Source organism: Muntiacus reevesi, chromosome 4 (assembly GCF_963930625.1).
Source record: "Muntiacus reevesi chromosome 4, mMunRee1.1, whole genome shotgun sequence".
NCBI classification, from domain to species: Eukaryota; Metazoa; Chordata; class Mammalia; order Artiodactyla; family Cervidae; genus Muntiacus; species Muntiacus reevesi.
The window spans coordinates 157,160,079-157,172,231 of NC_089252.1; the positions used below are offsets into that span (position 1 = coordinate 157,160,079).

Sequence of the window (12,153 nt, forward strand, 5' to 3'; positions counted from 1 at the left end):
CTTTGATGTTTGGGTTCCACATAAGTTATGTGAAAAAACCTTCTTAACCACATTTCTGCATGCAATTCTCTACTTAAACATAATCAAAATGTTGTTTTTAAAACAAATTTATGGGCAGTGAAAAGTGGATACTGTAAAATGATGTGAAATGGAAGAGACCATGAGGCAAGTGAAATGAACCACACCACCACTAACCACACCAAAGCTCAGTCTTCATTCAAAGAAGGTGTATATAATGGGATTGGAAGGGAGTCCTTTTTATGAGCTCCTCTGGAAGACCAAGTGATTAATACCAACAAGTACTGCCCGCAACTGAAAGCAGCACTCAAAGAAAAGCATCTGGAATTAGAAAACAGAAAATACATAATCTTCCACCAAGATAATGCAAGACCATATGTTTCTATGATGACCAGGCAAAAACTATTATTGTTTGTCTAGGAAGTTCTGGTTCATCCACTATATTCCCTGTATATTGAATCTTCAGATTTCCATTTATTTCAATCTTTACAAAATTCTTTTAATGCAGAAAATTTCAGTCCCCTAGAAGGACTATACAAAGCACCTGGAACAGTTCTTGGCTTAAGAAGATTATAAGTTTTTGGAAGGTGGAATTATGAAGTTGCATGAAAAATAGCAGAAGGTAGTGGAACAAAATGGTGAATATAAAGTTCTTGGTGAAAATGAAAAATGTGTCTTTTAATTTTTACTTAAAAACCAAAGGAACTTTCTGGCCAACCCAATATATTTAAGTTATATGACTTTCTTTAAGACAGTTATGATTTTATATAAAAATAAACCACTTTCCTTTAAAAAACATTTTTCGTAAAACTGTTCTTGGAATTTGTGTGTTTGGGGTTTTATTTAATATGTGACCTTTTTCCTATGTGATAGATGTTAGCTCTTCTCATTCCTAATTTCACCATTCTTAAGCACTTAAACCCAGTACTTTTTGTAAAGGAGAGTTCTCTACTTTTCCCACTTCCCAGTTGTGGTGGATTGATATTGTACATGACTGTATTCAGCTTATCCCATTATGTGAGTTTGAAAACACTTGAACTGCTGTATACGCTATTCAATAAAATGAGTTCATTGATTACAGCAAGTTCAAATGTTATAAAAAGTTTCTAAAATGCTTACTCTCAATTTCTATACTTGTCATGAATTTCCCAAACTGGCACTGGACCAGAGACTACACTTTGAGTAGTACTGACCTCTAATTAGTATCCATAACCATCACTCTCATTGGATTACCTTATCTTCTTCATCAACAGAGGTGCATGAATTATCTTCTCACTTCAAATAAATAAATATACACATGATATATGAACAATTATTAGGGACCTAATATGTTCCAAATCCTAATATGTTCCAAACAAATAACAACGACCTAATATGTTCCAAATAGATGGGCAAATACATGGGGAAACAGTGGAAACAGTGACAGACTATTATGGGGGGGGGGGGCTCTAAAATCACTGCAGATGGTGACCGCAGCCATGAAATTAAAAGACACTTGCTCCTTGAAAGAAAAACTATGACTAACCTAGACAGCATATTAAAAAGCAGAGACATTACTTTGCCAACAAAGGTCCTAGTCTAGTCAAAGCTATGGTTTTTCTAGTAGTCATGTATGGATGTGAGAGTTGGACTATAAAGAAAGCTGAGCACCAAAGAATTGACGCTTTTGAACTATGGTGTTGGAAAAGACTCTTGAGAGCCTCTTGGACTGCAAAGAGATCAAACCAGTCATTCCTCAAGGAAATCAGTCCTGAATATCCACTAGAAGGACTGATGCTGAAGCCAAAACTCCAATGCTTTGGCCACCTGATGCAAAGAACTGACTCACTTGAAAAGACCCCGATGCTGGGAAAGATTGAAGGCAGGAGGAGAAGGGGATGACAGAGGATGAGAGGGCTGGATGGCATCACCAACTTGATGGACATGAGTTTGAGTAAGCTCTGGGAGTTGGTGATGGACAGGGAGGCCTGGCATCCTATAGTGCATGGGGTCTCAAGGAGTCAGACACAACTGAGCGACTGAACTGAACTGAATATGTTCCAAATATCTTGTTGTATGAAGTAAACTGATGAATAAAAAAATATTTGATGATCTTTTTCCTCTCGGAGTTTAGTATCTAAGAGTTTGAATCTATAAAATTTTAATATAGTCATAATCATTATCCATAAAGAAGAGGTATGCAGAGGGTATGAGGAAGCAGAGAAAAAAGTATAGCCAAGCTCAGGGTTTGATTCTTAGGCTAGAAGAGATCTAAGTTCAATCTTGAATAATAGTAAAACTAAGGGTAAGAAAGGATGACCAAGACTTCACAAAGGAATAAAGATAGATGGAATGGGACCCTTTTAAAAAAGGGTAACTATGAAGGGCTCTCTGCTAAGTGAAATAAGAGACAAATAGTGTATGATATCACTTATATGTGGAATCTAAAAACTACAACAAATTGGTGAATATAACAAAAAAGAAACAGACTTACAGTTACAGAGAACAAACTAGTGGTTACCAGTTGTGTGTAGGAGGAGGCAGTAAAAAGATGGGGGAGTGGGAGGTACAAACTGTTGGCTATAAGATAGGCTCAAGGATGTAGTAACTCTAAATGGAAAGGAACCTTTAAAAATTGTGTAAACACTTTTACAAATTAGGAAAAAACAATGAGACATTACTACATATTCTCTGAGTAAAAATAAAGCTTGAAAAAAAATAAAAGGGGTACTATGAATGCTTTGTTGAAATTTTCGGGAGAAGGCAGCAGTGGAACAGGAGGGTAGAAGGCCATAGATTAGAACTGATAGGTGTAAATTGCAGACCAACCTGGATAAGTTACATCCTTAATTGTTAGTATATAAGTGCCTATTGGCACTGGTACCAGTGGTAGCAGAAGGCAATGGCACCCCACTCCAGTGTTCTTGCCTGGAGAATCCCAGGGACGGCGGAGCCTGCTGGGCTGCCGTCTATGGGGTCGCACAGAGTCGGACACGACTGAAGCGACTTAGCAGCAGCAGCAAGTGCCTGTTAGAATTTCCACGTCTGATTCATTGACAGAAATTTCTTAGGCATAATAAGGATTTTATTATCTTATTCTTTGGTTGATAAAGCAATTCATCATGACTGTAAAATAATGTTTCACATTTTTCCTGTGTAATCTAACTAGAAATTCTGGAACTTTGACCACTCAATCACAAGTGATATTTCATATTGTGAAACATATGAGCATGCTAAGTACTTTTCTTCAGCAGGTGACGGAATTTTGTGTGAAATATTTTGCTAAGAAAAAGATCAGGATGCAAGTAATTAAAAAAAAGAAAACACTTAAATCCTGAAATATTAAGCAGACAATGAAAGCAATGAGTTTTGAATTTCAACATTTCGTAGGTAGATTAAATTTTAGAATTATTCTGTGTATATTGCTTCAAAAATTTTTTGTAAAGAGATGAGAAATAAATGTATGCACTTTTGCTTTCTCAAAGTATTAGGTGTCAAAAAGGGACGATATTAAAGAATCTTTTTCCTTAAGGTAGCATTGAGGCTTTAAAAATTGTTTTTATTTTTATGTTTGGTAATATCAATATTTTGGTGTCTTGAAGAGTAGATATTATTCAAAAGACAGGTATTTAAAATGATTATTTTGGCATTTTATTTGCTTTTATCTGTAAACCTAATTATTTTTTTGTAACTTTCAGCCAAACAATCATGATAGCTTGTGTCAGCCCTTCAGACAGAGATTTTATGGAAACTTTAAATACCCTGAAATATGCCAATCGAGCTAGAAATATCAAGAACAAAGTGATGGTCAATCAAGACAGAGCTAGTCAGCAGATCAATGCACTCCGTAGTGAGATCACACGACTTCAGATGGAACTTATGGAGTATAAAACAGTAAGTTAATGATTTTGATTTTGCATTTTCTGTACAGAGTGATGCCCTTTTGTGATGGCTTTCACATATGTCTCTGGAGTGTCTTGTCGTAATGGTGGCATCTTTCCTTTTAGGGGTGGAATTCTATAGTTTTCTTTGTGGGTAGCCTTTAATAATGTTCAGTCTAACAACTTGATCAGCCTCTTGTTTCCAAAGACCACTTTCTCAATCAAATTCTTTAGTGACAAATGCTCAATGAAGTGATGTAGTAGAGGGAAAAAGAACTCTTTTGCCTTGAGGCTGTTAAGGCAAAAGGGCTCTTTGTTGTAGAATTCCACAGTCCTGCAATATCCTTTAACAAAACTCTTGTGTAGTTAGAACACCTCAACCAACAAGGAAATAACTTTTCTTTTCTAGGGCAAAAGAATAATTGATGAAGAGGGGGTGGAAAGCATCAATGACATGTTTCATGAGAATGCTATGTTACAGACTGAAAATAACAACCTGCGTGTAAGAATTAAAGCCATGCAGGAGACAGTCGATGCACTGAGGACCAGAATCACACAGCTTGTGAGTGATCAGGCCAACCAAGTTCTTGTCAGAGCAGGTATGTGTGTAGGCTGTGGAATGGTGAGGGATTACTTCTGGAGCGCAGGAAATATTCTTCCTGTTTTTTTAATTTCATGGAATAGTTGAAGTAAAAATGTCAGTTTCTGTGATTTTTAAGTTAATGTTTAATTTGTAAATAATACGTTCTTATAGAAATCAAGTGTGTCTTTGCTTCATCATATTATCTTTCTGCTCATGGAATTAAGGGCAGGAAATTTACTGTTTAAATTACGTTTCAAAGCATTGTTTGTTTCCATAACCTTGTTTTTCTTTTACTCTTTTCTGTTGAATGTTAAAGGAAATTCTTTTTTTTTAAATTAACTTTTATTGGAGCATATAGTTGATTTACAATGTTGTGTTGGCTTCTGCTATACAGCAAAGTGAATGTTACACATACACATATATTCCCTCATTTTTAGATTTTTTTCCTGTATAGATCATTACGGAGATCTGAGTAGAGTTCCTTGTGCTCTACAGTAGGTTCTTATTATCTATCTTTAAATATAGCAGTGTATGTATATATGTCAATGTCAATCTCCCAGTTTATTCTTTCCCCCTTTCCTTATTTTTTCTTGCAGGTGAAGGGAATGAGGAGATTAGTAATATGATTCATAATTACATTAAAGAAATTGAAGATCTCAGGTATAGTTTATATTCTGCAATATATAATGTACATATTTGGGTTTTGCAGTGAGGTATTATTGCTACTATTTATTTGTTGGGCTTGTTTTGTATAGGGCTTCCCAGGTGGTGCTGGTAATAACCCGCCCGCCACTGCAAGAGACGTGAGATGTGGGTTTGATCCCTGGCTTGGGAAGATCCTTTGGAGGAGGGCAGGCAACCCACTCCGGTATTCTTGCCTGGGGAATCCCATGGACAGAGGAGCCTGGCTGGCTACAGTCCATAGGGGTGTAGCTATTCACAGTGATATTTCAGGTCTTTGGTCAGGTTAACTTTAGGGGAAGGTACTTGCCTATAATGAAACATATGGGAATATAATGTCACAAACTACTTTCTTCTTCTCACATTATCTTCCTATGTTCTTCTACTGCTCTAGTTGTTGTACCCTTAATTGGTAACTTACCAGACCTCATATAAGGATAGGCATAATTGATGTCAATGGAGTTGCCTCCTTGCACTCCTCACCCTCCATCTGGGAATGCTCATTATCAATAAGTCATCCCTAATTTTTAAAATCTCCCATTACTCCTGTTCCTTTATACTTCCCCAGCTGTCTGAGTGAGTTATTGCATCCCTATAATTTGCCTGCCCCTGGTACATATAAAGCTCATTCATCACTCACATTTCACAAACATACAGCAAATACTCCCTGTAGGCCAAGCATCATGCCATGTATTGAACAAGTATTACATAAACAAGGAGTTCACAGCCTAGGTGGGTTAACTTACATAAATAGTCACATGTAGTAAATGGGATGACCAGAATTGGTAAATGGAACACCCACACCTATTGTGGGAATGTGGAGGGGGCCACTGAGCACAGATTGTGAGAATAAAGGTCAGAAAGATGATCAAGAACACTAATTATTTCTGTAATATTTTCAGGTTCCATGATTTGCCCTGTTGGCTGAGCTGCTTTCTCTTGAAGTAAAACTACAGTCAGCTCCATTGGGAGCATCTAACTAACTCAAAACTCACTTCTGCTATTCATATGCACAAAATAACCGAGAGATCATCTCTCACAGCTACCCTAACAATTCTCTTTCTTGTGTTTGTGTTCTGTTTCCCTTTGTCTTCCTGTAGCTATTTTAGAGATATTTAAACAGAGATGAGTAGTTCTTCTACTGTTTCTGCCTCCATAAGGCACACCAGATCCCTTAAATGCTTCAAAAAGTGAAAACTGATGAGAAAACATCTGATATAGCAATAAAGATATTCAAGTTTTGTTGTTTACTCAGTTATGTCTGACTCTTTGCAACCCTGTGGAGTCCTTCACTATCTCTTGGAGTTTGCTCAAACTCATATTGAGGTGTCGATGCCATCCAGCCATCTCATCCTCTGTCACCACCTTCTCCTCTTGCCCTCAATCTTCCCAGCATCAGGGTCCTTTGCAGTTTGTTGACTCTTCGCATCAGTTGGCCAAAGTATTGGAGCTTTAGCATCAATCCTTCCAATGAATATTCAGCGTTAACTTCCTCTAGGATTGACTGGCTTGCTCTCCTTGCTGTCCAAGGGACTCTCAAGAGTCTTCTCCAGCACCACCACCACCAGTTGGAAAGCATCAGTTCTTTGGTGCTCAGCCTTCAGACACTCACATCGATACATGACTATTAGAAAAACCATAACATTGATTATATGGACCTTTGTCAGCAAAGTTATGTTTCTGCTAAATTTCATAACACCGCCTTGGTTTGTCATAGCTTTTTTTCCAAGGAGCAAGTGTCTTTTAATTTCATGGCTGCAGTCACTGTCTGCAGTGATTTTGGAGCCCAAGAAAATAAAGTCTGTCACTGTTTCCTTTTTTCCCCCCATCCATTTGCTGTGAAGTGATGGGACTAGATGCCATGATCTTAGTTTTTTGAATGTTGAGTTTGAATTTATTCTGTTTGTATATTTCCAAACTTTACCTTTTTGATGGAGAACTTTGGGGCCTTAGGTTATAATTCTGGTCAGCAACCCAACCTGGGCTTGTGATTTCCATCTTGCATTGGCAATGATCTTTCCTGCCCACTGCCAAACACTTGTTCTCTGACCAGTCTCCAGGTCTTCCTGACTCTTTAGAGTCCATCTTTACCATTCCTTCTGACAAAACTAATCTCTTTTAGTTCCTAAATATTCTTTTTTCTGCTCCTATGTGCTTCTTTTTATCTTTTTTTATTTTCTTGGCATTGGTCAGTTGTTAGACTGATCCATACTCTGGTTCTTGGGCTGCATTTCCTCTCTTCCATCCTGCTATTCTAAGACTGAATCTAAGCTTGATCTCACTATTTGATGAATCCCTTGACTAGTGTCACTGTTTCCTAGAAAACTGACTAAATCATTTCTGTTCATTCTAGTAGCTGACAGAAGCATCTTATATCTTTTTTTTCTTTAAGTTCTTGAGTTAAGACTATTCGCTAAGTCATCTAGGGAACAATGATGACTCTTAGGCCTTGAGTTCAGTTAGTGATCAAATCTTTTGTGATATGGGTTAAAAGTTTATTCCACTTTCCCAACTTTTATCTGATGGCTCTTTAATTCAGTTTGTCCCATTCATAAGGAGTATTCTACAATCTCAGTACTGTAATTTGTCATGTAAATATAATTTACATATGAAATAAACTTAAATAAGCTTTGAATTTAAATTGAGTTACCTGGATTGAAAATGTTAATTTTCAATACTTCTGTTTATTAAGTATACGAGCTTGGACAAATTACCTAACATCTTTGATCTTTAGTGTTCATCTGTAAAAATGAGATAACACCCACTAGTGAGTGTCAAAGAATTTTTGTTGTTATTGCTGTTCAGTCACTAGGTCATTTTCAACTCTTTTCAACCCCATCGACTACAGCTTGCCAGGCTTCCCTGTCCTTCACTATCTCCCAGAAGTTGCTCAGATTCATGTCCTTTGAGTTGGTGATACTATCCAGCCATCTCATATTCTGTTGCCCCCTTCTCCTTTATCTTCAATCTTTCCCAGTATCAGGGTCTTTTCCAGTGAGTCTGCTCTTTGAATCAGGTGGCCAAAGCATTGGAACTTCAACTTCAGCAGCAGTCCTTCTAGTGAATAATCAAGGTTGCTTTCCTTTGGGATTGACTGGTCTGACCTCCTTGCAGTCCAAGGGATGATCCCAGCACCTCAATTAAAAGGTATCACTTCTTCAACTGTCAACCCTCTTTATGGTCCAGCTCTCACATCCATAAATGACTACGGGAAAGACTATAGTATTGACAATACGGAACTTTGCAACTTTGTTGGCAAAGTGATGTCTTTGCTTTTCAATATGCTGTCAAGATTTGTCATAGCTTTTCTTCTAAGGAGCAATTTCATGGCTGCAATTTAATTTCATGGCTGCAGTCACCATCTGCAGTGACTCTGTAGCCCAAGATAATAAAATCTGTCACTGCTTCCACTTTTTCCTCTTCTATTTGCCATGAAGTGATGAGACCAGATGCCATGATCTTGGTTTTTTGAATGTTGAGTTTTAACCCAGCTTTTTCATGCTCTTCTTTCACTTTCATAAAGAGGCTCTTTAGTTCCTCTTTCCTTTCTGCCATTAGAGTGGTATCATCTCATCTGCATATCTGAGTTTATTGATATTTCTCCTGGCAGTCTTGACTCCAACTTATGATTCATCCAGCCAGGCACTTTGTGTAGTTCTTCTATGTATTCTTGCCACCTCTTCATAATCTCTTCTGTTCTGTTAGGTCCTTGCCATTTTTATCTTTATTTTATACATCTTTGTGTGAAATGTTCCCTTTTTATCTCCCATTTTCTTGAAGATGTATCTAGTCTTGCCCATTCTATTGTCTTCCTCCACTCATTTACACTGTTCAGTTAAGAAGGCATTCTTACCTCTCCTTGCCACGTTCAAATTCTACATTCGGCTGGGTATGTCTTTCTCCTGTGCTTTTTGCTTCTCTTCTTTCCTCAGCTATGTGTAAAGCTTCCTCAGACACCACTTTATTTTCTTGCATTTCTTTTTCTTTGGGATGGTTTTGGTTACCGCCTCCTGTCCAGTACTACCAACGGTAGTTCTTTAGGCACTCAGTCTGCCAGATCTAATCCCTTGAATCTATTCATCACTTCCACTGTGTAATCATAAGGGATTTGATTTAGTCACACCTGAACGGCCTAGTGGTTTTCCCCACTTTCTTCAATTTAAGCCTGAATTTTGCAATAAGAGCTGATGACCTGAGCCACAGTCAACTCCAGGCCTTGTTTTTGCTGACTATATGGAGCTTTTCCATCTTCAGCTGCAAAGAATATAATCAGTCTGATTTCAGTATTGACCATTTGGTGATGTCCATGTGTCGAGTAGTCTCTTGTGTTGTTGGAAGAGGATGTTTGCTATAACTAGCATGTTATCTTAACAAAATTCTGTTAGCCTTTGCCCTGTTTCATTTTGTACTCCGAGGCCAAACTTGCCTGTTACTTCAGGTATCTCTTGACTTCTTACATTTGCATTCCAGTACTCTGATGAAAAGGACATCTCTTTTTTGTTTTAGTTATAGAAGGCCTTATAGGTCTTCATAGAACCATTCAACTGCTGCTGCTTCAGCATCAGTGGTTGGATCATAGACTTGGATTATTGTGATTTTGAATGATTTGCCTTGGAAATGAACTGAGATCATTCTGTCATTTTTGAAACTGCACCCAAGTACTGCATTTCAGATGCTTATGTTGACTATGAGGGGTACTCTATTTCTTTTGAAGAATTCTTGCCCACAGTATAAAGATAATGGTCATCTGAATTAAATCCATCCATTCCCATCCATATTAGTTCACTGATTCCTAAGATATTGATGTTCACTCTTCCCATCTCCTGCTTGACCACATCCAATTTACCTTAATTCATAGACCTAACATTCCTGGTTCCTACGCAATATTGTTCTTTATAGCATTGGACTTTACTTTCACCACCAGACACATTCACAACTGTGCATCGTTTCTACTTTGGCCCTGCCTCTTCATTCATTCTGGAGCTATTAGTAATTGCCCTCTGCTCTTCCTCAGTAGCTCACTGGCCTCCCTCTGACCTGGGAGGCTCATCTTCCAGTGTGATGTCTTTTTGCCTTATCACACTGTTTGTGGGGTTCCTGTGGCAAGAATACTGGAGTGGTCTGCCATTCTCTGGAGGCTCCGTTGGTAGAGAATCTCCCTGCAGTGTGGGAGACCCAGGTTTGATCTCTGGGTGGAGAAGACTCCTTAGAGAGGGAAATTGCAATCCACTCCAGTATTCTTGACTGGAAAATCTGATGGACAGAGTGGCCTGGTGAGCTACAGTCAATGGGGTCCAAAAGAGTCAGACACGACTTAGTGACTAAGCCACCACTTGTCATTCCCTTCTCCAGTTGACCACTTCGAGCCATGAACTATGAACCGTCCCTTTTGGGTGGCCCTGCACAACATGGCTCATTGCTTCATTGAGTTACACAAGCCCCTTTGCCATGAAAAAACTGTGATTCATAAAGAGGAAAGAATTATTATGGGGCTCCGATAAAAGGACAGGATGTATAAAATCTTAAATTGAAAAATGCTATGAAGGTCTAACATGTTATTATTATCTAGTTATAAGTTCTCACATTGTGTTTTTATCTACCAAATTCTACTCTAATCCATATTTTAATCAATAATTTCTCTTAGGAAGGCATTCATTCACAGCTGCTTAAGGCAAATTATGTCAATGTATTACCCCACGTAGGAATGTTTATATTTTAAGTCTTATCATTTTAATTATAAAATAGTAACTGGTTACCTTTTAATAAACTTATACATCACATTATTTGTGGTGAAATGATAATAGTCACTAATTAATCCTAGTTTTCAAAGGTTTAAAGTTTTTGTAGAAATTTCTGAAAATATAGGAAAGTATTAAAAAAGTTAAAATCATCCAGAGTCATCATTCTAAGAAATGATGTTAACATTTTTGTATATCACAAAAGAATATTTTTTTTCAGTGCATACTTTTGTAAAATTTTTATCACATTGTATATATTGCTTTGCTATCTATTCTTTGAAATATAATAAGATGTTAGGAGCATTTTAAAGTGCTATTAAATATTTTTTCTAACATGAGTTTTTCAGGACTCCATGAGTACTGTCTCATGGTTGTAATTTATTTAACTAAATACCTGCAATTAGATAATTATATTTTTTCAACTTTTCAATAATAGTTACTATTTGTTAAAATATTCTTAGATAAATTTTAAATTCATTGTGTATCATCCTCATAACTATGCTAGAGAAGTATATATTTTCATCTCTTTTATGGAAGAAAAAGTGGAAGCTTTAACAGCATCATCTTTTAGGGTTCAGTGAGTGAAAAAGCTGAGATGGAACCGTCAGTTTTCCTGTGTACTTCTCCTTATGCCTCACTGATTGGTCTCCAATTTAATGAAATGCAGACAATAACAAATGTGTGAGTGGGTGAGTGGAAAGAGAAGAAATTGCAAAGAGAGAAATGTTATCTCTATAGCCCTCACAGAAAGCAAGAGTGTGATGTCGGGTTAGTGGAGTTGGAGGTGAGCCCTAAGGGTTTCAGCCTTTATTAGCACCAGGACTGAAGCATTAAAAATATGCCCTTCCCAAATGCAAACTGTTAAAATCTGGTACTAATAAACAGATTACCTGATTATTATATAAATGAGCCAATTAAAAGCAGGTCATTATTGATACTTAATTTGTATTTTCAATCATTCTTAGCATTCATTATTTTGTACTCAGGCTCTAGCTAGATATTGAAAATATGAAAAAGTGTAAATTTTGACTTTGAGTTTTTATCATTAAGCTAATGATAATAAGCTTATCATTATTAATAATATTAATATTATTCTTATTAAAAGATAACAGCATTATATTCAGAATTTTCTTTAAACTGACTTTGAAATCATTTAACTTAGAAGTATGTACATTTAACAATTTTAAACATTTAAATTTTAAGCTATTTAACATTTTTAAAACATTGTAGCTGTTGCAACACTGGATATAAAGTAAAACAACTTCATTAAAGA

The 12,153-nt window shown here is 36.9% G+C and overlaps 1 protein-coding gene across 6 annotated transcripts in view; it reads left to right on the top strand.

Annotated features, from left to right (window-relative positions):
- The window catches only part of KIF21A (kinesin family member 21A), a 173,393-nt gene that overhangs the window by 103,414 nt on the left and 57,826 nt on the right, over positions 1–12,153 (top strand). For all 6 annotated transcript variants that reach the window (XM_065934621.1, XM_065934616.1, XM_065934617.1 and 3 more), the window contains exons 8-10: positions 3,696–3,891; positions 4,288–4,477; positions 5,058–5,121. In XM_065934621.1, coding sequence (XP_065790693.1) covers positions 3,696–3,891; positions 4,288–4,477; positions 5,058–5,121 — 450 coding nt within the window. The remainder of the gene's footprint in view (positions 1–3,695; positions 3,892–4,287; positions 4,478–5,057; positions 5,122–12,153) is intronic.